Source organism: Phoenix dactylifera, chromosome 14 (assembly GCF_051530095.1).
Source record: "Phoenix dactylifera cultivar Ajwa chromosome 14, Ajwa_hap1_PhDact_Kaust_v1.1, whole genome shotgun sequence".
In the NCBI taxonomy this organism is placed as follows: Eukaryota; Viridiplantae; Streptophyta; class Magnoliopsida; order Arecales; family Arecaceae; genus Phoenix; species Phoenix dactylifera.
Genome location: NC_143203.1, coordinates 27,360,676 through 27,385,189, shown reverse-complemented (window position 1 = coordinate 27,385,189; position 24,514 = coordinate 27,360,676). Strand labels below are relative to the sequence as shown.

The window sequence follows — 24,514 nt, the reverse complement described above, 5'->3', positions numbered from 1 at the left end:
CTTCAACAACATCACTGAAAATTTAACATTTGTTAAGAGTCAAAACCAAGGGCCGAAACCGATCAAAGTGCAACAGAAACGATGCATTATCCAGTCTTTCAAGCTCACAAACATCAACTTAGACAATCATCATGTTTGTTAAAAGATGTGATTCAGTAAGACTCATCCTTTCTTAGAGAAGCCAACTAACTACTTATTCAAGGGCCTTTTTCCTACAACTCATTATTAACAGTGATCTGAGATTTTGTTGCTAGAAGAAGACCCTCTGGTTGTAGGCACATCCTGACCTTATACAAGGGCACTTTTTGCCTTTTCGTCCTTTGAAACATACAAGCACTAGACGCGTACAAACACACCATTTCCAACATCTTTTGCTTCTTTTCACAACATTTAATCCACATTGATTCTCTTTACATTAAAAGTTTATCGAAATGATGGAACCTATAAAATATTAACCACAACTTCTTTTCTTTTATGCTTATGGCAGCAGAAATATCATTTTGGATCGATGACTTAAATATTTTTAGTTGGATCTGCTGGTTAGGGTGGCGATTGGCGCACAAAGTCATTTCCCCTCGTCGGATCCATCCACAAGATCTATTAAATAAAACTTTATCCCAGACTACTCGGATACAAGAACACGACCATCGAGCTGTGTCTTCATAGAATAAAGCAGGAGTAAGAGAGTGACATCAGCAGTTACAAATGAGAATTGCAAAGGGGATTGAGACTCTTGTGTCCAGTCGGAACCCATCAATCCTCCATGAGGTTGAAGACTTTTATTGTTTGCAAACAAGATATGTCAGCGTTCAGGATAATGTACAAGTGCCCTTTAAAAAGAGTGATTTCGCTGACATTCAAAGCCAGGTCTACTAGAAGAACTCCCGTTTTGCAGCTGCCTATGAGGTTATTTTTAATGAAGAGGCAAGAGGTGTTGACTTCTAAAGAGACATTCCAGACGAAAAAGGTGGCAAATTATGTGGATATTCCTTCGATGACACTTATATCTCCCATACTGCAGGCAAAGGCCACACCTTTCAGAGAAATTAAGGCAGATGCAAGGGAGCTTTTTGAAGAAACTAAAAGCAGTTAAAATTGATTAAAATATTTTTCAGGAATCGAGAACTCAATGTTCTCTGGGACTAAAGTAGTTGTTGAGGTGAACCGCAAGTAGGAATAAAAAAAAAGATGGGAAATTGGTCACCTTACCTCTTTGTTGACATTAGGAAGGTATTTGAGGGTGAGCTTTCCGTAAGCCCCCTTATTGATCTCATCAAGAGTTGCAAATAGGCTCTAAATTAAATTTTACTTTTAAAAAATAGACCATTATTTTGAAAAATAAAAATGAGGTATTTTAGAATACCTCTTTTCTTCTTTTCTCTTCTTCTCCTCTACCATGGCTCGAACCCTCAACCTAGTGAACATAGACAAACGCGCATGCCATCAAGGCGGAGGGGCCTTGGTGCCGTAGTCATAACTTGTAACCAAATAATAGCAAATAAACCAAGTAGAAATCCCAACGTAGCTTAGCTTGTCTAGTCAATGTTAATTGAGTGTTTGGGGGCGGCATTCTTGTTATTCTTCGAGTGTTTCCATATTCGGAAATAAACAAAGTAGATATCGCAGATAAATCTTTTTCACCTTGCAAGAGGGCTGACAGTTTGAGGCAGTATCAATCCCATGTGGATATCCATATTCATAAAATTTTCTTGACTTGTCAAAGTTACTAGGGAACATGTTAGCAAGCTCCAAAAAACAATTATTTTAATTCAGCTTCTCTAGAAATTTATTAGAGACAAATTCCTACTTTTGTAATTTTCAATTATTTCAAATTTCTTAGCAGGCTTTGAGGATATGGTATAGGGGCAAAAATTAATCGGATAATATCCGTCCAAATCTATTTTCGTATCTGAAACTATCTGAATATGGATAAAAATTTGAGCATCCGACTAATATTCGTATTTATATCTATATTTGTAAAAAAATAAATATATATGGATATGGATAGACAATTATCATATGAATATCCAATGCAATTTGTAATCCTATTTAATTTTATATAGTACTCATAAATTTTTAATAAAAATAAAAAATAATATTAGCATGCTATTAATTTAATTTATTATCCACTTGGTAATATCTTTATTCTATTGTCATAAAGTTTAATTATCTGTATTTATATTCATACTTTCGGTATCGAATTTGTATCTACATCCATTTAAAACAAATGTTAATATAAATTTTTGCATCCAACTAACATCCATATTTATATTTATATTCGTTAAATAAAATAAATATGGATATAGATATATTAGTATCCGATCTATATTTAATCCGGCTTCGGCTTTGTACTCAAATCAAGGTTTTTTTTCAGTGAACTAGAAATAAATCAGCTCATGTGTCGTGTCAAAACCCAATTTGCCGCTCATTTTGGGCATGCATAGCAATACTCTCCTTTGCGATTCAATCCTGTTCGATGTATTAAGTATCACTCTTCGCGGTGCTTTCCACTATCCTTTTAAAAAGAGAATCTTCTATCTTTTTCAAATCACATATGAATCCCAACTCCTCATTTCTGAGTAATTTTAGAAGAATATTAGTGAAAAATAAAAGAAGTGCTGAGTTTATGGCTAAGATTTGCTAGTACAATAAATGAAACCTCCCATACATCATGCAAAATTATATTCTAGAGCATATATCTTCAAAATAATATTTATAGATTTTTTTTTATTTTCACCAAAAGGAGAAGGTTTAGCCACCAAGGTGGTAGCACGGTTGGAACGGGGCTAAAGATTCTACCGGAGTGACCCAGGTTCGAAACGCGCGGGCGTCGATTAAATGTAGAGACCGGATGCCTCCCGTCCAGTACTGAGGTGGCACTGGAGTGACGTACTCACACGTGGGGTAACCCATGAGTCGGAAAAGGTATGAGTAAGGATGGTCATCTTGTCCACCCGCATCAAACATTTTATGGTGGAAGGGGGGGCCTAGTGGGGGCTACTACGTGGGTGAGGTTTCCTCTCCCCTCTCCCTCCTCTTTTTTAGCGCAAAAAAAAAAAAAAAAAAAAAAGAGAAGGTTTACGGCTCAAGCATAACCGAGTAAAAGAAATACAAGCTTAATCCACTTCTATCGAGCAATACCTTTTCTTAACCCAAGGCAATCCTGCAAATCAACAGAACAGGATTAATAAAGGTGGTGGTGATATGGACTGCAGTAGTTGGAGCTCTTTTCTTCCACTTTTTTTTTGAAAAAAAAAAAGATGAATATACTAAATCAATCTTGATTTCTCTACCTTCTCCTTTTCTTTTCTTTTCTTTTTTTGATAAAAGGAATTCCTGATAGCTTCTATGATTTTGAGGAAAGCAATGCATGATCATATATCTAAGAGAGAGAGAGAGAACCCTAAGATGAATTGCCAAACCCCTTGACGCAGGGGATCGACATCCCTTTCAATTCTTTACATGTACTTTACCTTCCTTCTGCTGAGAAGCAAAGCATACCCAAGCCCAAGCAAGGAATATGTGCAAAGCTCAAAACTAGGGGAAGAGTAAAAAAAATAAAATAACCAAGTAAGGAACAAAAGGAAAATTAAATATAACTGTAGAAGACCTGGTCTATTAGGAACATGCTTGTCCACTCTATAAAACCGTTAAGGCAGTTGTATCATTGCTTCATGATAACGTAATTAGAGGGCACCACTCTCCCCACTCCACCATCTCCCTCTTCCACCAAGCTAATAACATCAGATTCGTACCATACCCAACTTCAGGAAATCAAAGGAGGGACAAAAAAAAAAAGAAAAAATGGCAGCTTCAAGCTCACATCTCTTCCTCCTCTTCCTCTCCCTCTCCATTTCTCTTTCGTGTAGGACTCCAAAACCACAAAACCTTTGTATCATATGCTCACAACAACAGGATCTGACTCTTGGTTATGTTTCTCCTCAGTTGCAGGTGAGATCCAACTCATAGTGGTAAACAACTGCCAGCACAGCGTGTGGCCCGGCGTTCTTGGCGGCGCAGGCAACACCTCGCCCGAAGACGGTGGCTTCCACCTCGGCGCCGGCGAGGAAACGGTCTTTGCCGTGCCCGCCGGATGGTCCGGCAGGATATGGGGCAGGAAAGGCTGCTGCTTTGACGAGCAAGGAAAGGGCTCCTGCGACACCGGGGACTGCGGCGGCCTCCTGCATTGCAGAGGCATGAGCGGGGCGCCACCCGCCACGGTCGTCGAGATGACGTTGGGGACTGCCGCATCTCCCCTTCACTTCTACGACGTGAGTTTGGTCGACGGCTTCAATCTTCCGGTCGCAATGTCTCCGGTCGGCGGAGGGGTCGGGTGCGGCGTGGCAGGCTGCGAGGTGGACTTGAACGCATGCTGTCCTTCCAAGTTTGCGGTGGTGAAGCAGGGGAAGGTGGTGGGGTGCAAGAGCGCATGCTTGGCTCTGAAGACAGACAAGTACTGCTGCACTGGGGACTATGGCTCTCCCACGAGTTGCAAGCCCACGCTCTTCTCCCACCTCTTCAAGTCCATATGCCCCCGAGCTTACAGCTTCGCCTATGACGACTCTTCCAGCCTCAACAGGTGCAGGGCATCACGATATCTTCTCACCTTCTGCCCTTCTCCAAGATAGGAGACGTGATGTTGATTTCTTTGTAGTTGCACTCTTCGTCTTATTCGCTTTTTGTAGTTGTTTTCTATTCCTAGCTAGATATGTTATTAGTTATGGAACAACAGCGTTGTTTATTGACTTCCGTGGTGGGAAATCAGCTACAGAGGTGCAGTCAAATGAGCTTATTGCTTATACTTGTTAGTTCGTGTAGATGGCTCGACGAAAGAGGACCTCAGCAGCCACACCTGAGAGGAGGAGCCTTAAAAACCAAAGTCTGTGTTAAAGATTATACAAAAAAAAAGAAAAGTGGGAACGACCATTACTTGGCCGGAAGTAGCGCAGAATGATAAAAGACAGCCTAATGGAGAAGAATGAGTTAACGCACACCAAGCACTGTAAATATGAACCGTCACCCCCACCTTCTACCTTACTGTCATCCTCAAAAAACGTCCTCTTGATATCAGACTCTGTCACCATATCGGTACGTCCGATACGAACATTAACGTGTTTACTGTAAAACATGTGATTCAAGTGCCATATATTGTACAAAATCAATCTAATCCTGGCATAATCAAGGTGGGCAACACCCTGCTCATTAAAACCTACCACCTATAACAACATCCTAGCATTCGAAATCGCCACGACACGCAACCGAGCTTACCACATGCTAAGAGATAGCATTGAGAATTAATCTATAAATGCTTTCGATGGATATTTTCTCAAAGAAGTGCCTAGATAAAATGAAAGAGCTGAAAATACAGCATAAATCTTAGACAGAAGCTTGGAGCTGTTCTATGTTCTGTCTACCTATGACAGGTAAGTGTGATAAAAACCCAAGTTCCCAGGTCATGAATTCAGAAGCTAAGCCATTTACACAAGCAGCCGGACCAAGAAGAGCAAGAACCAAATTAGAGTTTCAAGAGGAACTTTCGATAGAAAATACCAGCGAAACAAGCATAAGAGAAAAGCAGACTTTATATAAGATTGAGACAGGTATCAGCTGCAACATAGCAATCTGCAACTATAAATGGAGACGACATACATTGGCCATATCATGAGGCAATATAAAACTTATAATGGAGAAAATTATAGGCTTGATAAAACCAAAGGCTTGTCCATAAACACGTAAACTGCATTTGAAAATTGTTTATCATGTACTACAAAACCCATGAGTGATAAAAAAAACGAAGAGAATTAAGATCTCTACTGAAGTCCTAAACAACTGACAGCTCTCCACAACATGACATTTGTACAGTCATTCTAACATATGCACCTTTTCTTTACCATCTCTTTACACCCTTAAAAACTTGTACAGGCATTTATATCCTCTTCAGGGGCATCAGGTATATTGACCATCTGAGCCCAGTCTTGTCATAAAAAGTATAACCTCAAACTACAGAATGTACAATTCCAGTACAAGCAACATTTTTATTTCAGCTAGCTCGTACCTGCCTACCAAATAGATAGATAAAAGAGGGAGCTTACACTAGCCTCAGTTAGCTGTACAACTCTGTTCGTATGCCATCTAAGAGGAATATGGGGAATGCAGTCCAATTCTCCTCTCTGTGAAAGAAAGAAAAGCCAGTAGACAGGTCAAATATTACAGAAGGGGGGCAAGCTTAGAGGAGGCACTAAAAATATAAATGCAAAGTGACCAGCTTGTAGAAACACGATCCACTACCACTCTACATGCAAAACTCATGTAGAAAAGCTGGAATAGCAAGCATACACTCCAGAACATACATGATTATAGAACTTAAGCGTAGCTATGTAAAATCGTATAGGTGGCTTTTCTTTTGACTACATAAGGAAATATAGATTTACTGAGTGAACAGAAAAGTAGAGAGAAATATGCCTTACCTCCAGCTGCAACAAGTTTCTCGACACGAGCAACTATATGCTTTCCGTAAGTATATTTCTTCAGTGCATTCAAATGGACCTTTATTCGCAAGAGGATCAGCTCACGTTGCTGATCATCACAAGTCTCCAATACTTTCTGTACAACATAGTTAGCAAACTGATCTTTCATCATGGCCTGCCATCCACATGGGGAAAAAGGGAAGCAAATAAGTGAAATGCCTAAATGTTTCAGTAAACAAGTATCTCTATTTCTATATTTATCTATGAACGGTTATCAATAGCCAAAATGCATTTTACATTAGTAGGATTCTTAGATTACAACGAACAAACCACATATGACTAATTTACATTGAATTAGTTCTTGACGCTGTTAAGTTCAAAGACAAAATAATTAAAAATGATGATGCTCAAATGTGTCAATCTCCACTATAGAGGAAAGTGAGTTTTGATATAGGAAGCGGGTTGCTTATTGATGTAGGAAGCTGAACTCATCTCAAAGGCACCAACAAGCCACAGAACTAGGTGAAAAGCAGCCTCAGTCACTGAGGCACTAAAGACAATTTATAGTCGAATATAGAAAAGCTTTGCAGAGTTCTCCTAACCTTCCCAGCATGCTTGTCAATCATGAGTAATTTTAAGAATGTATATACATATTCCATAATGTTCACAAAAGCAGCATATTATACTTCCTTAACAACCAAGCCTATCATTTAAAACTATTGCTAACTAAGTTCAATAGGATGTTGTTGGCCTAAACTGTATTCACTAACACCACCACTTTATTAAAGCTTTATTCAAATGTCTAAATGCTTCTTCCAATCATTCAAAAATTTCAGATCCTTTGATCTGGAAAAGTTGTGAGAGAGTTAGTCATTTCCTATCAATAGATAACTATCTCCAAGTAGAGATATTTCCTTGCTGTTGTTGATATGTTGTGCCAATCTTATTTAGTGAGCTACAATCAGAGTTGGCTTCAGCAAACTATCTTGTATTGGACTCTGTACAGCATAATCACTCAAAAATCTTAGACTATTCGGACCAGCTAGTCTGTTCACAGTTCCAGATAAGTAACACACTACTATGATACTATCATGTTTTAATCCCACATGTCATGTGATCTATTTTCGTTTGTTTCTCATTTCCTGGGCACTTACAGCATCAACTGCAGTTCACCTCTAGCTCCCAAACTCTATAGTGCTGGACATGTTAATTTCTGCTAACTTTGCTAACTTTTCTCCCTTTTCTTTTCCAGTTTAGCTACAGCATGGTTGGGCTAAAAGGCATTGTTCACACACTTCAACTTTATTTATCTTGTAGCACAGCATATGTTATAAATAATGAGAATGTCAAAATTGTTCAGTTTTCTAATACTGCAGAAGCATTTTTGTCAAGTTTAAAACATATAGAAATTCACGTATTTCACGAAAACGATAATGTAATATGCACAAGAGGGAGTTCGGGTTAATGCTCATATAGCGCAGCTTGCTACAGTGCAACAGAAAAGGACAGATTATAAAGTTTCCTGCTGCATTACTGAGAAATATAAAGAAAATTTCTCATTGCATGAGAAAATGTACAAAAAGTGATGCCATTAAAACTGCATCCACAATATACACTCAACACAAGGCAGACAATGGAACCCATACCTCACTTTTTCAGAAAAAATGGATAATGTTATACCCAAGGTATGCTGAACCGATACCGGAAGCCGTACTGGTCGACGACCGGATCGGTTCAGCTCGTTCGGTACCGTCTCGGTACCGGGCCCGTACTGGGAGAACCCAGCCGGAGCCGGAGAAGGAGAAGAGAAACAAGCGAGCGGGGGAAGGAGGGAAAAGGCGAGCTGCGGACTCCCGTGGAGGGCCGCGGATGGGGGGGGGGGGGGCGCTGAAACAGCGGCCGCGGAAAAAAAATTGAAAATTTTTAAGTGAATTCCACAGCAGCTGCTTCTCCCTCCCGCCCCCACTCGCTTGATGTTTCTCCCTTTCTTCCCCGGCTCCGGCGCGTACCGATTTCTACAGCAAAACCATACTGGTAAGCCACCGGACCGGTCTGATAAAGGCTGAACTGGCCCATACCCATAGTATGGGCCGGTTCAGCATACCATAGTTATACCTATGTTATAATTAGGTCATAACTCATAATAAATGGCACAAATAACCAACCTGGAGAGGCTCATTTTCATCAGTGGAACCAAGCATCTCATTTACCAAGAGTTGGCGTTCCTCAGGGCCACCAAAAGTCAGGCACTTCTCAACGACATTTGAAGCAAATTTCTGTTGGCTCATCTGAACTATCTGTCCAGCTAATTTCTTGATAATGGCAGATCGCTCATGAGGTTTTCCATGCTCCAATACATGCTGTTACAATTCAAGCAACATAGAAGCAAGCAATCCATAATAGCACCCATTATAAACCATGAAGATGCCATAACATTACAGTCTGGTGAACCCTATATACTATGCTACAATGCAGTAGATATCAAAATAGAGAGAGACAGAGAGAGAGATGAACAGATGCAAAAAGATACCATGCAGATCCGAAAACACCACATATTCTAGGCAGAACAAATTTCAACAAGCAATGATGAAGCCAAGTTTGTAAACATTATAAGTTTGACAAGGCAAAGCAGCAGTGTTAAAGAATGCATCACATAAGGAGATTGGATATTTGGCAGTGGTGCAACATAACAGGAGGTAATATCCAGTTTATATGTCAAAGTGTCTTTCTCTTTACATCATATAAGTAAAAAAACAAAAGCATACCCTTTCTGCCTCCAACCAAGCTTGTGGGATCTCTTCAACAAAACGCTGAAGATTTAGAGTTAGATTGTTTAAATTCAGTCACTATACCATACTGCTAGACAACAAAACCCCATGTTTCAACTGTAGAGAATAGAATTTTGACCACTGGGGAAAAAGTAAGACCATACCATTGGGTGTGACCCAACACAACCTATTCGATTAGTGAAAACTGTAGAAGGAGATCTTGGTCAATTATTGAAGCAGACTTTCAAAATAATTGCCTCTTGCAAGAGGCTCATGGCAAATTCTTGGAGAAACCTCTGATACATAGGATTATGGCAGGATCCAAACTTAAATGGAAGTATCTATGTTAAGTTACATACAAGGACGTGTCTTTTGTAGCTCAACTTTTAACATGCAAGAATGTTGTTCGAATGCACTGCATACTTGCCTCATCAATGTTTGCAAATGATGGTAATATTAAAAAAAATGTCCTTTTGGTTTAGTTAAAAATGATTATCTTAGGAAGTCAAGAATGGTTGGAATTTCATTATAACTACTGATTTTACAAAAAACCTTACTATGCAAAATTTTAACAGAACAGAATTTAAATCCTAAATGGACATCAGGAATGTTCAGAAAATCTATTAATCATATAACACGAATGTAATGCACTTATCTTGTAACAGAAAGAAGCTAACAGATGAAATAGTGAGAAACTATGTATTGGAAAACTCCAAAGATACTACATACCTGGACAACATAATTGCCATACTGGTCTTGCGCCAACATGCAAACAGATCTCAAAATTTCATCCATCACAATTTGCTGGGTTGTAGGATCATCACAGTGCTCTAATACCCTCTGAGTAAGGAAAGCAAAATGCTGAGTCCATGAAGCAGTGACTAATATACACATTCAACTATTCAAGCATCAACGCAAGCAAGTATAAGAAAGTTTAAGAAAGATTTTCCGTACCTGTATCACACGACAACCATATGGATGAGTTGATAAAGTCACAACTTGATCATAGAAGGTTGAGATGATAAACTGAATTGCATCCTGTGGGACACACTCAATACATTTTTGAATAACATGGTTCCCATTTTGATCACGTACACAGCGCATGATATGGCCATCAAGCTCTGTAACCATTTTTGTCTTCTGGTCCAAATCAACAACCTCTATTGCCTGCAGCAATTGTATGCACATAGAGTTGACTTGCACCATGAGAATTACATTGAGCCATCAATGTGCATTATAATGTAAATCTATACATTTAATTCAAGTAGGATCAAAAGGAACATCATTGGATAAATATGATAAGTACAATGTATCAGAATACTTAAGGCCTTCTTCTGGGTCAATTTGTCAAAACACAACTGTAGGCTCAGTTGATATTTTTAGAACCTTCCAGAAACATGAGCACCATCTCCAAATAATAACTAATTGCATTATTCTTTAGCAAGCAAGAAGCTAAGAGAATGAGGGGAGAATGACAAGCCAATAAAATTAAGGTTAGCCGAACCGGTGCCGAGACCCATACCGGTCAACTACCGGTTCGGTATGGGGTGAATTAGGTGATTCATCCCGGTTCGGCAGACCATAAATTCAAACCTTTTGGAAAGAGGGGGACGAACCAATTCCGCTCCAAACCGAGCGGTTCGCACCGGTTCCGCTCCGAACCGAGCGGTTCGCACCGATTCCGCTTCGAACCACCTGGTTCAAAGCAATTCACTGTATTTTCCAGTTCCGCTCCGAACCGAGCGGTTCGCACCGATGCCGCTCCGAACCATCTGGTTCAAAGCAATTCACTGTATTTTCCAGTTCCGCTCCGAACCGAGCGGTTCGCACCAATTCCGCTCCGAACCACCTGGTTCAAAGCAATTCACTGTATTTTCCAGTTCCGCTCCGAACCGAGCGGTTCGCACCAATTCCGCTCCGAACCACCTGGTTCAAAGCAATTCACTGTATTTTCTGAAAATACCGGCCGAACCGTGCTGGTTCCGCACCAGTTCAGTTCAGTACGGTGTAAACCGAACAGTTCAGCCCAATTCGGCAGACCATGAATAAAATAGTATCTATTGGACTTAATATCTGAATAGCACACTAGAGAAAACAAGGACCTAATGGGGCATTTCCGAATGCCATTACTTATATACCAAGAAACTTGTAATGATGGAACATATAGCATGGGAAATACTAAACTCTTAGCAAATAAACAAAGTATGAAATAGTCATGATGTTAATTGTGTGGGTGTGCTTAGAAAGGATGTGCTGGATAAGACACATCCAAGACTGGACCTTGATGTCAGCAGCCAAACATGTTTTACGTCTTACAAACAATTAGAACTTCATGGTGAAATCAGCAGCCAAACATGTCTTTGTAGTCTAAATTCCAAGCTTCCTTTTCCAAATGAAATTGATGCTTTGACTATGAATATAATGGAAAAAGGTTCCTAATATAGAAAATCCCGTACCTGAAGATAGTAATCATATTCTACATATACCCATGCAAAAATCTATATAGGAGCCTATTTTTAAAGCATCATGCTGATGAATTTTTAACTAAAATTAGACCCTAACATAGCCTTAGAGCACTCCAATGCCCAGCAGAAAAGTCAACATATACAATATTTCAAGAAAATCATTTATAATTCACCATATTTATCTTCTCCATCACCACTCAAATACCTGAGATCCAGATTTCCAGCCTAACCCTGATTGAGTTTACCCACAGTCCATCTTCATAAGTTGCCCATCAGCAAGTAAAAGTTCTTCTTAACTCCCATCTCTGCCCTGCAAGCACACAAGAGTCCAAGACATGCTCCTTAAAGCACCTTTCTATTTCTGACAGAACTGTCTCTAATCACTTATTTCCGATTTCCATGGAATAGATTGATCTCTTATAAGGATACTTACATATTTTTATGAATCCAAAAGATCTGCTTGCTAGGTTCAGAGAGTAGGGAATAACAGGGGTGAAATTTCTATTTTGATTTTCTAAATGCATGTCTTGTCCAAGGAGTTCTGTACAAGTCATGCTTAATGGATTAGTTTGTTTTCTAAAAGTAGCTAAGCTGAAAATCTGAACAGGTGGGCCATATATTAGTAACAGTTTTCCGAAATATGGCATGGCAATAGCTAAAGAAAACTTGAAGAATCTCTGTGATAAGAACTGCATGAAGCCATCTGTTGACTTGGCACGTTATAAATGGGCAGAATTTTCATGATGAGGAATTTTCAAGTTGTATGCTAGGCAGCATTGCTCTATTTACATTATTTCTGATCAATTGAGAATACTAAGAGCAGCACTAAAAAATGGCAAAAATCGACAAGTACTTATGAACCAAGGATTCAAGTTTGTTTTTAAATCAATTCAATAATTTCTTTACAATTTTGGTTGGTCTAATCTGACAAAAAATCATTACAAAAGGGTAGTTCTTGATCATAGTTTGGTCCCTTTCAACAGATAAAGTAGCACAGATACTCTGCCTGCCTATCCTTAAAATATTGGCACCCTCGTTCAGTTGGTCTTGGCCAATTCAAGAATTTTGATGGATTCCTTTAAGCATGCATAACTTAAGATAGTTGCATAGAGTACATAATTACATTTTACAACATCATATTTCATAACAATGCCAATTGTTAGTAGTTTTACGTACTCTAGGGCTCAAGTCTTCTATTGGTTTTGTTAATTTATCCTCACAATTGAATGAGCATGTTATTTTAATCGATGGGTAGACAACTTCCAGGGACACCAAAAAGTTTCTTTTACCCAGCTCAGTATGGTAGGTGCAGTTAATTTCTTCAAGTGTTGCAACAGTGCGCTTTCTATGAGAACAATGGTTTGTTCGCTTATTGACAAAAAACATCAAAATTCTCAATGATTCTCATGAGAGCATCATTAACGGGTGCTCTAGTCTTCTTTCTGAAAAATGACTTGACATTGACTTGATCTGAGATTATTTGGGATGGCGTCAAAGGTGTACAGCTGAAGGAGGAGAATTGGTCCTATGATCAGGCAACTCTAGTTGCAAAGATAATTTTCAGTCATTCTCCTATTGCAATAGCCAGGAGAGCTGTTGGCATGAATCTTACCAGTTTACATTGCGATGACAACAGCAGGTAAAAAATAAACGTATCTCAATTACGCCAATCCACTTGGAAGGAAGGGTAACAAGAGAAAGGACATGCGAGGAATCTGATCTAGGCATTGTCACATTCCAGGTTACGGCTGGAAAGTGAAATGAAGAAGCAATCTTACAGTAAATTCCTTATGGTGGCTTTTACAGATAAACAGTCCTATCAGATTGTAGATGCATATTCATTCCATTTAGGACAATAATTTCAGTCAAACAGCTGCTGGAAATGGTTCTAAACAGTGATCACAAGAAATCAGGAGGAGAAACCAGCCATGAGGATAAGCAGGTTGAAACATGAAAGCAGAGAAGAAGAAAGCAATTTGCTTTTGATTTTTCTTTTTTTTACCTTTTCGGAGGCAAGGCTGTATAAAGGGTTAAGAGGAAAGATAATAATGAGTGTGAAAAAGAAATTCTCTCTCTCTTAACAGGTGTAGAAGATTGTTCAAAGATGAGGACAGTCACAACAAAGGGATGTTCCTAGGAGAAAAGGTCATACAGTTAGCAGCAGTTTATAGAACTTATCTAGGACATACGTCCATTAGGCAGTAATGTGAAGTATGTGAACCAATTAAAGGAACAACCATCAGTACCATTTATATGAAACAAAAGTAAATTCTTACAAGCTTCAACTTGATTATAAGAGTAGCAAAAAGCAAGACACTTATGGCACAACCAAAAAACCAACCAGAGTAAACAGGATCATGTTCTGAAAAAGAGAGGTGATATAGCATTACTCATTTTCACTGATGATATCCATTGAGTTAAAGATACCTTCTGGATTACTCGACAGCCATACATCTGAAGGCTAAGAGCCAACACATGCCCATTAAGCTGGCTAGCCAATTCCCTTCTCTGAACTGCACTCCCATGCTCAAAAAACTAAAATAAAGGCAAATTATAAGCTTTTCTTGAAAAAATCACCTCAAGGGTAACAAAAAATAGCAGTAGAGAATCTAATTGCAGAGGTAGGGATTACCTTTTGGACCACATAATTTCCAAACACATCTGTCATCAATGAAAGTGCATGAGGCATGATTTCTTCAAAAACCATGTTCTTCTCTTCGGTTGTTGCTGTTTCAAGTTTCTGTTGTATGAAACGGCTTCCATACTGGTCCGCACTGGACACAACAAATAAAGCTGTTTAGGTGTAGAAAATGCATTGATGAGTATCAAGCATTACAGAAGATACAGAAGCAGAATCCCTAGATCATAGGGTAGCAACTGAAGCAGTAGATGGTAAACCTTAATTTGCATTCAGGATCGCATGGTAACAGGCAATAAGCTAACTCTATCAGGATATATCGGCGATCCAGCTCTGGTTGCCTAAATAACAAAATGACATGCACGTTTTCATGTACATTTGCATACAAACTTTTTGCTTTCTAAGATACATATGTACCACATTGCAGTGTAAAGCAAGTATGGCATCCAAGCTATTAGGTTCTGCATATGATTCTAAAACATTGTGGAAAAAGAACATGGTGTTGTCTAATAAGTATCAATGATGATATCATCCAAAATGACAAAGAGAACAACATCAAGATGCCAAGATCCGGATGCAAGTTGGGAATACCTGAACTCAACCACATGGCCAGCAATTTCAGCAAGCTCAAAACATCTAGCCTTGTTGCTCTTGAACTCGTTCAAAAGTGAGGACAGAAAATTTTCATCCATGTTGCCAGCTGGATCACAATGCCATGGGCCCATGACACTTCCAGTTAAATTTCTCAATCCTGAAGGGAATTGCATGTTGCGCTCACCGTGCCTAAGAGGACTGCCAGGTCCAACTGGAGAAGCAATAGGACTTGCTAAAGGGTTTCCTGGATATGCCATGCCAAGGCCAAAAGCAGGATTTCCATAGAAACCTTGAGCTCCAGATTTACCCAGAAGTGGCATCCCATACTGTTTCTGCGGTTGAAGCAATGCCCCTACATAAGCTTTCTGCAATCCAAGTAAGTCCATATAAGAATTGCCAACAAAACCTGTTTCCACAGAAGGATTGTTACGGCTCGCTGCAACTTGTGCTGTATACTCAGCTGCCTTCAAATATTGAATATAAAGCGGGTCAGCAAGGGGCGACTGAAGAGATGCTGCTGTCTGATTACCAATTTGACCAAGATTCTGCAACTCTGCATGACTAGTTAAATGTGGTGGTGCAAATATCCCACCTCCTAAGGCTCTGGAGTCCGTACCAAGAGATACAGATGCAGCAGCAGCAGCATTTTCAAACAAAGAAGGCAAATTTCCTGTGCCAATATGATTTACAGTCATTGATGGTAGCACAGGATTGGCAGAGAACCCACTCGATCCATAACTTGTAAATGCTGTATCCACACAATCAAGATTCTGAGATTGTGAAGGTGAACCACCGGCGAGTCTATGTGGTTCGGCAGATGCATTTGTCCTTGGAACCGAATTCCTCAGGTCAATTTGACCTGCACAACTCCTGGCTGAATCAGCATATGAAGACTTAGAAGACTGTGGAATAGAGGATATATGTAAATATTCTGGATCAGAACTTTTGAGGAACGTATATTGCTTAATATGGTTTTGGCCACTTTGTGAATCAAAGAGATAACTCTGGCGATTGTCCGTTCCTCTTTGAAGCTTCAACTGTGAAATATTGTCATTGTCTATTGCAGCAGCAGATGACAAGCTTATGCCTGATAAAGCAGCTATAAGATCATCAGATTCAGCTATACCAGAGGAGACACCGTTGAAGGAAGATGAGCCATTGTTATGTTTCTTATCATTGGCACTAAGCCTCACACCCACTGGTGGAAGGCAAGGACTGCGAGCCCTTGCCACCACATGAGGATCAGGAGTGGTGCTTCTTGCCAGGGATGAACCTGAAACAGAAGCAGAGTTATGAGATGTCAATGCACCAACATTCTGAAGTCTGGGGACACTTTGGGCATATCCACCAGATTGTTGCCCATCCAAATATGCATTTTTTTTATGTAGAGCAAGATAAGACTCAGCAGCACCTAACGGTTCGACAGCATCAATAAGTGCTATGCGACTTGCTGGGCAAGATGAATGGCCTGACATGGAAGTCCCATGGCCAAGGTCATCCTGTAATAAATGATAGACAAATCTCATCAAGGTTTTGCGGCATATTACCAAAACCAAAATTATGAAAATATTGTAAAGGCAGATATCTGTAAGTTAAAAATGGGCATGAAACTTTAAACAATCCCAAAGATCTTATGAGTGGGAGATGAATGAGCACTTCTTAATGCTTTTAACTTGATCAAAGTAAGGCAACTGACAGAGTAGACACGATGCATACGTATGAGAAACCAGGATTGATGCTGGCAAACTAATGGCTTAGAATTTATCCTTTTCATCATCATCCATATGCAATCCTAAATGGGCAAAATTATGAGCCAATAATGCACTTATATTAAAGGCAAATGCCGGGCAAGCAACAATGGCTGTGGGTGATTGTGTACAATTGAGAACAAAATAATTCACATCTATGCATTGCAGAAGTTGAATAATTGCATTCAACAGCCTTAGTCAAATACGATACCCAATCATTTGAAAGTACAGATTAAAAAAATAAGAAAGAGAAAGAGAGCTTTTTTCTAACATAATATTGCCATTGTTCCAGATTTGGAATACATATCACGAGACTAGATAGGATTCACAACTAAAGTCATGACTACCACAGACAAAATAGTTGTCTTGAAGCTCTAAGTTACGGTAATGGTGCTCTCAGAAATTCTAAGCTTAGGTAACATATGTCTGTAGACTAAATCATGCTCAAATTAAAGTTATATGTGTTCATCATCACCCCATTTATTGTTCTCTTGTCAATTCCCACTCCATTGGTTAACTTTAAATTCGCAAAATTGGCAAGAGCAGAGAACCATATAGACCATATTAATTTTTTTCTTTGTTCGCCATCATTCTACATCAATTATTAGGAGGGCATGGATAATAACCAAAAGCCCAAGCTCCCATACATAACCTTCAAATCTAGCAATACACCATTCAAGATTCCCTTGTTTTATCTTTTAGACTAGATGAAGGACAGAGTAATTCCTCCAAGGTCACATCCCGCAAATCACTTAAGAGATAATATAGTCACATCTGGTTTAAATGGGGTATTAAAATTGTGGGATGGACTTCTCCTTGAAGAGGATCTGAAAACTGTCCCTTTGTCATGTGATGTAACATTGAGTTATATAAGTAATGGTGGGTAGCCCTTATAATTGTTCAGTTCATAGCTGGAAGGCTGTAAATGAAGAGGAATATTCATTCAAAAAAAAGGTCCTCTCCCATTTAGATGAAGAATGTTATATATGGATCTGTGTCGCAGTAATACAAAGTACAGAAGGGAGTTATATAGAAAGATAACACAGATAAGGCATAATGATGAAAATATCAATAAACTAAGAGTTCATAAATTAGTTGTGATTAAAGATGAGTGAACGAATCGAATGATCAAATTTTGATAGAGAGAAGGACAAGACAAATAGAGGGTAAGCCTTGGTGCAACGGTAAGGTTGCTCCACTATGATTTGGAGGTCACGAGTTTGAAACAAGGATACAATCTTTCCACACTCGGGGTAAAGCTACGTACATCTGACCCTCTCAAAACCCTACAATGACAGGAGCCATATACACTAAGCCACCCTTTTATGAACAGGATAATTACCAACAAAAATGGACAAATAAGCCAAGTTTCAAAATATAGAAATTTCATCTAGCTGGGTTAGCGAAGATGGATACAATAGGCAAGCAATGAAACAAAGGCCTAGTCAGCTTTAGAAGTATTAGACCATAAATAAAGGAACACGAAAGGAAAAACAGCAATTAAATATCTGGTACTGCATAAAATGGGCAAGCTATTAGAAACGGCCAGACAGGACTGAGGTGGAGCATTAAACGCACAGAATATAAAAGGCAACAAAGTATATGGTGCAATACGAAGCTTAAAAAGACGAACAAATGACTGCACAAACTAGTGACACACATGCAAGCAAGAATCTCTATGTCTAATAAAGCATCTTATTAAGTAGAACTCAGTATACTTTTAATCGTATAAAAAGAGCATTTCTAATATAAGGCAAAGCTTTTTGTTTAATTGATTCTACATAAAGTCCAAGTGGTGCAAGGATAACATTCTCTGTAGGAAAAGAACCAAGTATTCTTAGTCATATATGATCAGTTTTAAGATTGTACCATTATTTCAGTAACTTTTGGATGTATGGAGCTTATTGACATAGCACACAGTCAAAGAAATGAATATCAATAAAGAAATTGATGATTCAGCAAGTGCAAACTTGGTAATAGATTTGCGGGAGGCAAAAAAATTCCAGGCTGGTACAACTAGCAGGTGTCTGGTTGGTGTAACTGAATAGAGTAAGTTTTATCCACAGATACCTTAATGAACAAGGCTGAACAAGGAATTTTCATTTGGAGAAGTTTTTTAAAAAATAATATGAATCCGATAAATCTTTAAAAGGAGTATACAGAAGAAAGTAAATTGTGTACAACTAAATTAGCAAGGAAGGATTTTACATAGTTCCTCCATTGGTATACAAGTTTACACAAAACTCTCTGGAATAAGCCTAAATTAAACTTATACAGCTTCATTCAAAGCATTTTTTTTCTTATAAATCTTCTCCTTGTACCATTTATTATCTTGCATACACAACCATTTACTCAAGGTCACCGAGCACAATCCAATTCCAAATGATGGAACTACCCCGAGTCTATATCCCTTATCTCTTAATCAGCTTTGCCCAGCTTCACTGCCTACATCTCCAAAATAGGATTGTTCGACAAGGTTACCAGATCTCTTCCACACCATTAAACCCTCTAAATCATCAGAAAAGATGCCCTATCTGAGACCAAGATACGACATCCAAAGATGGATAGGGTTTTTTTAAATTTTATCCCATCAAGCCTCCACATTTTCATTCCATGAATGTAATTTTGTTTCCCCCTACAACTTCAACTGTTTTCTCACATTTTGAACCCTGCAAGTTATAGGGCTTAAATTGCCATGATTTGGTCTGACAAGCATGTCTAAAACATGACCATATTGTGAAGCATCACTAAAGCACTCATATGATTCCATATTTGCTAACTATATAAACAAGGTTTTGAGTGCCAACAATGCCAACAAGATAGTCAATCTCGATATTGGACCACGTACCTGTTATCGGTTGGGTTGGGTTGGGTCGGGTCAATACGGTACACTCCTGTACCAACATATGGTATGCTGCTGGAGGCAAGATAGCAGCCATAGTAGATGTTGATACAGTACAGTATCAAGCCCCCATACTGTACCAATACCTTATGTGGTCAAAGTACACAATTTCGGCCAATTCAAGTCAGTACAGAAAACCTTGCATACCATCCATGCTGTGCCATGCCAACAAAGTTTTGGCATTGGGCACATAAGGGGTGCCTCAAGATACCAGCACCCACTCGTGCTAGCCCATATCGATAGCATTAGATAATTCAGCTATACCACACTTGACATGTCAACATGGGACAGCCAATACTAATAGTGTCCACAACCACAATGCCCATTGGCATCGGCACCTGAATTCATACATATTCATGTATGAAGATATCTAACCCCCATGTAGTTGTTGCTAGATTTTAGGAATTTGCAAGGTTAGACACTTTTATCTGTGTCTAGACCTTATCATAGCTAAACCGTTAGATTCTCAAAATCCATAACTTTGTTCAGGATTCATGTGAAAATACATCACTGTAACCAATACAGCTGATTCTTTCACCTTTGGCACAAAACTTGCAAACAGCATCTAAGAACAAAGTGCTAACTTTCATCATCCTATAGTTCCTAATTGGAATTTCTCAAAATTTGGATTCATTTAATTGCTATGTGTTGATTGCCCATTTTACTTCACAAGTCCAATTATACAAACTTCGGGTTATCTTAATATGGTTCTCATAGAAATCTCTTTATTCCAACTAAATCATGTCATTATTGCTTGTCATTTCTGCAGTCAACTGTCACCTTGTTGTCATCTTTTCCAGCTTTTTCATATCAGATATAACTACATGCTTCTGAGGGAAAAAAAACCTAACAGTATTGAGTTCTCCATAGTGTTCTTTTAATGTAATTCTAAATAAAATGATAAATCTTTATCTAGAACAGGCCTGAAATCAAAATCCTTACTTCTCCTTTCAAATCCTATGAGTATCATGATTTTTACATTCAAATATGATTCCAAACAACATGACAGGTCAGTAATATGAGCACCAGGATGCAGCTGCCTATGGCAAATTATGTAACTTCTTTGATAAAGGGTATTTATTTCAATTTGTTGGTATAGAAATTTGAAAGTAAAGGTGGAAAGTTAAACAAAATTTCAATACTAGCCAAACAATGAAGTAAATGCACTTGATCACCAACTCCAAGCGCACATGAACGAGAGGTTATATCAAAGTTTTGTTCCATAGCACAAAATTACTTCCATAAAGGGTGTTAGCTGCAAACAAACCAAAAAGATTTCCTGTACTTCTTCTATGGCCATGTCCTTTAAAACCCAGATTACCACTACCACCCTTTGATTAATCTTATAATTATACTAAGGCTTTTAAAGCTAGATTACTTTGGCTCAATCAATATGCATACTAGGCCGTATCATATTGGTTCATGGCCATGATGGTATGGGGTTAATAAATACTAGATTTCACTCCTTTTTCTTACTCTTGCTTCTTGTACATGCACACAACTGAACAAGATTTTAAGTACCAAACCACGCCAGTCTATATTGAGTGTACCATATCAAACCAATGGCGAACCAGTATGCAGTATAATCCAGATGTTGGTATAGGTATTAGTGCCAGTACTTAAAACTTTTCAATCAAACTTTCTCAGCCCCACCTATGTCTTCTACATATAACAACACTACGATAGCGACTTTGCTTACTTGTCCTTCCTAGTTTTATCAGAGATCACAAACATTTGCATGGGTATACACATGTCAAATTCACATACTTTCATATATGAAAATTATAAAACCATAAAGCTTTAAAGACAAAAATAAGTATCAAAATCTCTTTATGTTTTTTCCATTAAAGTAAAATGGAGTTACCAAGCTAGTAGATTCTCTTGGTGGTTGTACAGCGACCTGGATTCAGATCCCATTTTCACTAGGTTTTGGGGTGTCAGGGCATATTAGGGGAGGGGCTACCCCACTTGTATAGCCAACTGCTTATGGCTCTCGAGCTGTGGAAGGTCACTTGGAAGCCCACCATACAGCCCATGCACATATGGAGGCCACCTAGATCCTATGTGCAGGGACTAGGGGGTTGCATATGCATATCGGCCACATATGTGGCCTCTTGAAATCGTGATTAGTGGGGCAATTAAATAATTATTTCAAACTAAAGTCTGAGTAATGCTATTTGGTGTCAATAAACAAATTAGAAATTTTTAATGTTATCCATTATAAAATTTCACATTACCACCCAAGATAAGATTCTCAAAATCTGGACATATATATTTAGGATTTACCATCAGCTTCAATGTTCGGATTTCATATCAAGACATATTTTACTATATATAATGCAAACAACCAACATTACTGGATGTTTGCATGTGAAGTCATGTATCCCACTCTGAAGCAGGTGAGACTTGTTTCACTTCCCCTCTGAAAACACTAAACTTTTAATAGTTAAACCCCACTATATTTACCCTCCAAATAAATTCTAAGAAAGGCAAAGGTGATAACTATATCGTCTAAAATGGAGCGTAAATTTATCAAATCTACTCCAAACAATGATGATTGACGGAGTCACGGCGATCCATGAATTGATTCTTCTACTGGAATAAATCACAATCGTTGTAAGTGCCCCCAGCTAGTTGAGGAAAACAGTAATATCAGTATATATTAATAAGTGCACCTTTTGTGAAAAAAAAGACCATGCCAAACTTCCTATACTTCACATTACTATACCTTATCTCCAGACTTTTAAAGTAAAAAAAATAAATCCAGCAATAAAATTTTATACACAAGACAAATGCATTCATATGTTCATTCTTATTGCTGATGTATAAAGTTACACCATCCCACAAGTGATTCGGCTACTCTTCTTAATCTACAACATTTCCATCTATAATCCCTGCAATCATTCTGTGTAAGCCCATTAAACTACTTTGAACTCCATCATTTAGTTTCTAAATTGACAGGGGAGAATTAGCACTTATTTTTTTTTAATGTTAAGCAATTTATGTGAAAATACCTCTTTCAATCCAGCTTTTGTATTTTTTCCCAAACATCAATCCTAATTCAAATATGCCCCTACATTGGGACCTTCTCATCATATACTTATAAATGACTTGCTTGGCTAACCATTTATATATGAATGAGATGATCAAGAAAAAGAAAATTGAGATATCAAATAACAAGATTCAACGAAAAAAAGCACTTGAAATTTTTTTGCAAGTGTTAGAAACCACCATTTTCAGTTTTACTACAGTTATATCATTGACCCTATCCTACAGGACCAAATTGCATGCCAGTTGATGTGTACCTTCAGATACGGTAAGAAACATAATGCCCTCCATAATTAGAGGGAAAAATGATGCATGTAATGGCATGTACAAGTAAAATCACATAATTAGAGAGGAAAAGAGAATCCTGCAGCAAATAAAGATCACCAAAGTATCATAATATCCTCAGCGACAAAAAAAAAAACCAGGTAAGAGCACTCCTCATGGTTGTTGCTCATGGGAAATATTATACAAAGTAAAAGGTTTCAACATGCAAGAATCCCACGTTAAAATTTGAAAAACATGAAAAGATTAAATTTTTACAGTGGAAATAATTTACTAAAGTCAAATTGCAATGGAACGTTCATACTACAAGGTAACAGAACGAATATTTTGTGCCACTGAAAATCACCTGAAGCATATCAGCAAAGCTCTTCTGTTGGCCAAGCGACAACCCAATCAGCCCGTCTCCTTCTCGGTTCAGCCATTCGCCAGCACTAGGCACCTTTCTCAGGCCCCCCTTGCACTCCTCCTGTGAACTGAAGCCAGGCTGCTGCGAGAAGAGCGAGCTGCCACTCCCCTCCTCTTCCCTGTTAGGTCTCCTCCTATCCCCAATCCCTCCCAGCACCGAGCTCCCGGCCTTAAGCCTCTGAGTGGACCTCCAGTCCTCCTTGGATAGAACCGGAGGTGGGAGACGGGGGTTCAGATTAACATGAGAGTAGTAGTAGGAGGGGTAAGCCGGATGAGTCCGGAGCTCATCCTCGGATAATAGCCCATTCTCATTACTACCCTGGGCGAAATCCGGCACGCCAGCGGCGGCTTCCCTGGCAAAGAGCCCTCCGACAGCGGTGAGCGATCCCTCGACGGTGGGGGGAGCGGAGCCGCTCCGGTAAAGATTCAGCTCCCGCTCTCGATCGCTCGCCTCCTGTCTCCTCTGCTCTCGGAGGAGCAACCCCAGCTCCTTCTCCAACTCCTCCCCACCAAATCCTTCCCCTCTGCTCCCGATCATGGACCGAACCCCCATCTCCGAAGGCATCGACAGGAAGTCCTCAGCGACCGTTCCAATAACAAAAAAGAAGAACGAGATAAAACTAAACTTCCAAATCACCAAAACGAAACAAAAAGGGACAGAAAGATAGCGAAAAATGGCAACTTAAACAGCTCCAAGACTAGAAAACCCCAACCCCACTATGGTTTAGCTAGAAAGATCGGATCTTTCGCCATAGGAACAAAGATTTACACCATTTTCCGATCGGAAACCTAAATCCCTGGCTGGACGACCGATCGCCACTCCGGAGGCGTCCGGGGACGCCGCGGCGAAATTTGCTTGGGCGTCGTAGAGATCGGATGAAAAAGGCGCGATCTTTCTACGCCCAAGCTCGAGGCGATCGGCGATCCGCCATCGATTGCGCCATTGAAACTCCGCTCGATGCTCCGAGCCCTTGGAATGAGGAGAGAAGAGAAGCGAGTAGTAGCACTGAGAGAGAGAAAGAGAGAGAGAGAGAGAGGAACAGTGAGGTAAGTGACCGGTCTGATAAGCACGAGGACTTGGACGATTTTGACCGTCTGATCATAGAACCAACGGTCAAGATCGGTCCGGGCAGGGGATTTCGTTATGCCCAAGAACCCTAGGGTTTTATTGCAAGGGTGATGCTTGGATATTGCCAA

The 24,514-nt window shown here is 39.2% G+C and overlaps 2 protein-coding genes across 3 annotated transcripts; one reads left to right on the top strand and one right to left on the bottom strand.

Moving 5' to 3' along the window:
• The first annotated feature begins 3,684 nt into the window (after positions 1-3,684).
• Positions 3,685-4,628, top strand: LOC103697932 (Pathogenesis-related thaumatin superfamily protein). The gene is made up of 2 exons (XM_039132486.3): positions 3,685-3,865; positions 3,946-4,628. The coding sequence occupies exons 1-2, from the start codon at positions 3,805-3,807 to the stop codon at positions 4,626-4,628; spliced, it is 744 nt and encodes a 247-aa protein (XP_038988414.1). The 5' UTR covers positions 3,685-3,804.
• A 1,090-nt stretch (positions 4,629-5,718) lies between these two features.
• On the bottom strand, positions 5,719-24,514 carry LOC103697279 (pumilio homolog 2-like). 2 transcript variants are annotated; one of them, XM_008779120.5, is made up of 10 exons: positions 23,259-24,506; positions 16,344-16,431; positions 14,930-16,205; positions 14,333-14,474; positions 14,128-14,235; positions 10,190-10,402; positions 9,965-10,075; positions 8,633-8,827; positions 6,468-6,642; positions 5,719-6,170 (listed from the first exon to the last, which is right to left on the bottom strand). In XM_008779120.5, exons 1-10 carry the CDS (start codon positions 23,880-23,882, stop codon positions 6,133-6,135), a joined length of 2,970 nt encoding a protein of 989 aa, XP_008777342.3. In that variant the 5' UTR covers positions 23,883-24,506; the 3' UTR covers positions 5,719-6,132. The 2 variants fall into 2 exon arrangements, with proteins under 2 accessions (XP_008777342.3, XP_088567251.1); XM_088711125.1 differs by having other exon boundaries at positions 14,930-16,431; positions 23,259-24,514.

Bases quoted from the DNA above. Each gene is read 5' to 3' on its own strand.
- LOC103697932 (XM_039132486.3), top strand. From the start codon at position 3,805: ATGGCAGCTTCAAGCTCACATCTCTTCCTCCTCTTCCTCTCCCTCTCC. The intron at 3,866-3,945 runs GTAGGACTCCAA...GTTTCTCCTCAG, and splicing joins CCTCTCCATTTCTCTTTCGT to TTGCAGGTGAGATCCAACTC.
- LOC103697279 (XM_088711125.1), bottom strand. From the start codon at position 23,882: ATGCCTTCGGAGATGGGGGTTCGGTCCATGATCGGGAGCAGAGGGGAA. The intron at 10,076-10,189 runs GTACGGAAAATC...TTCCTTACTCAG, and splicing joins ATGGTTGTCGTGTGATACAG to AGGGTATTAGAGCACTGTGA. The intron at 8,828-9,964 runs GTATGTAGTATC...GAATTGTAACAG, and splicing joins ATGGCAATTATGTTGTCCAG to CATGTATTGGAGCATGGAAA.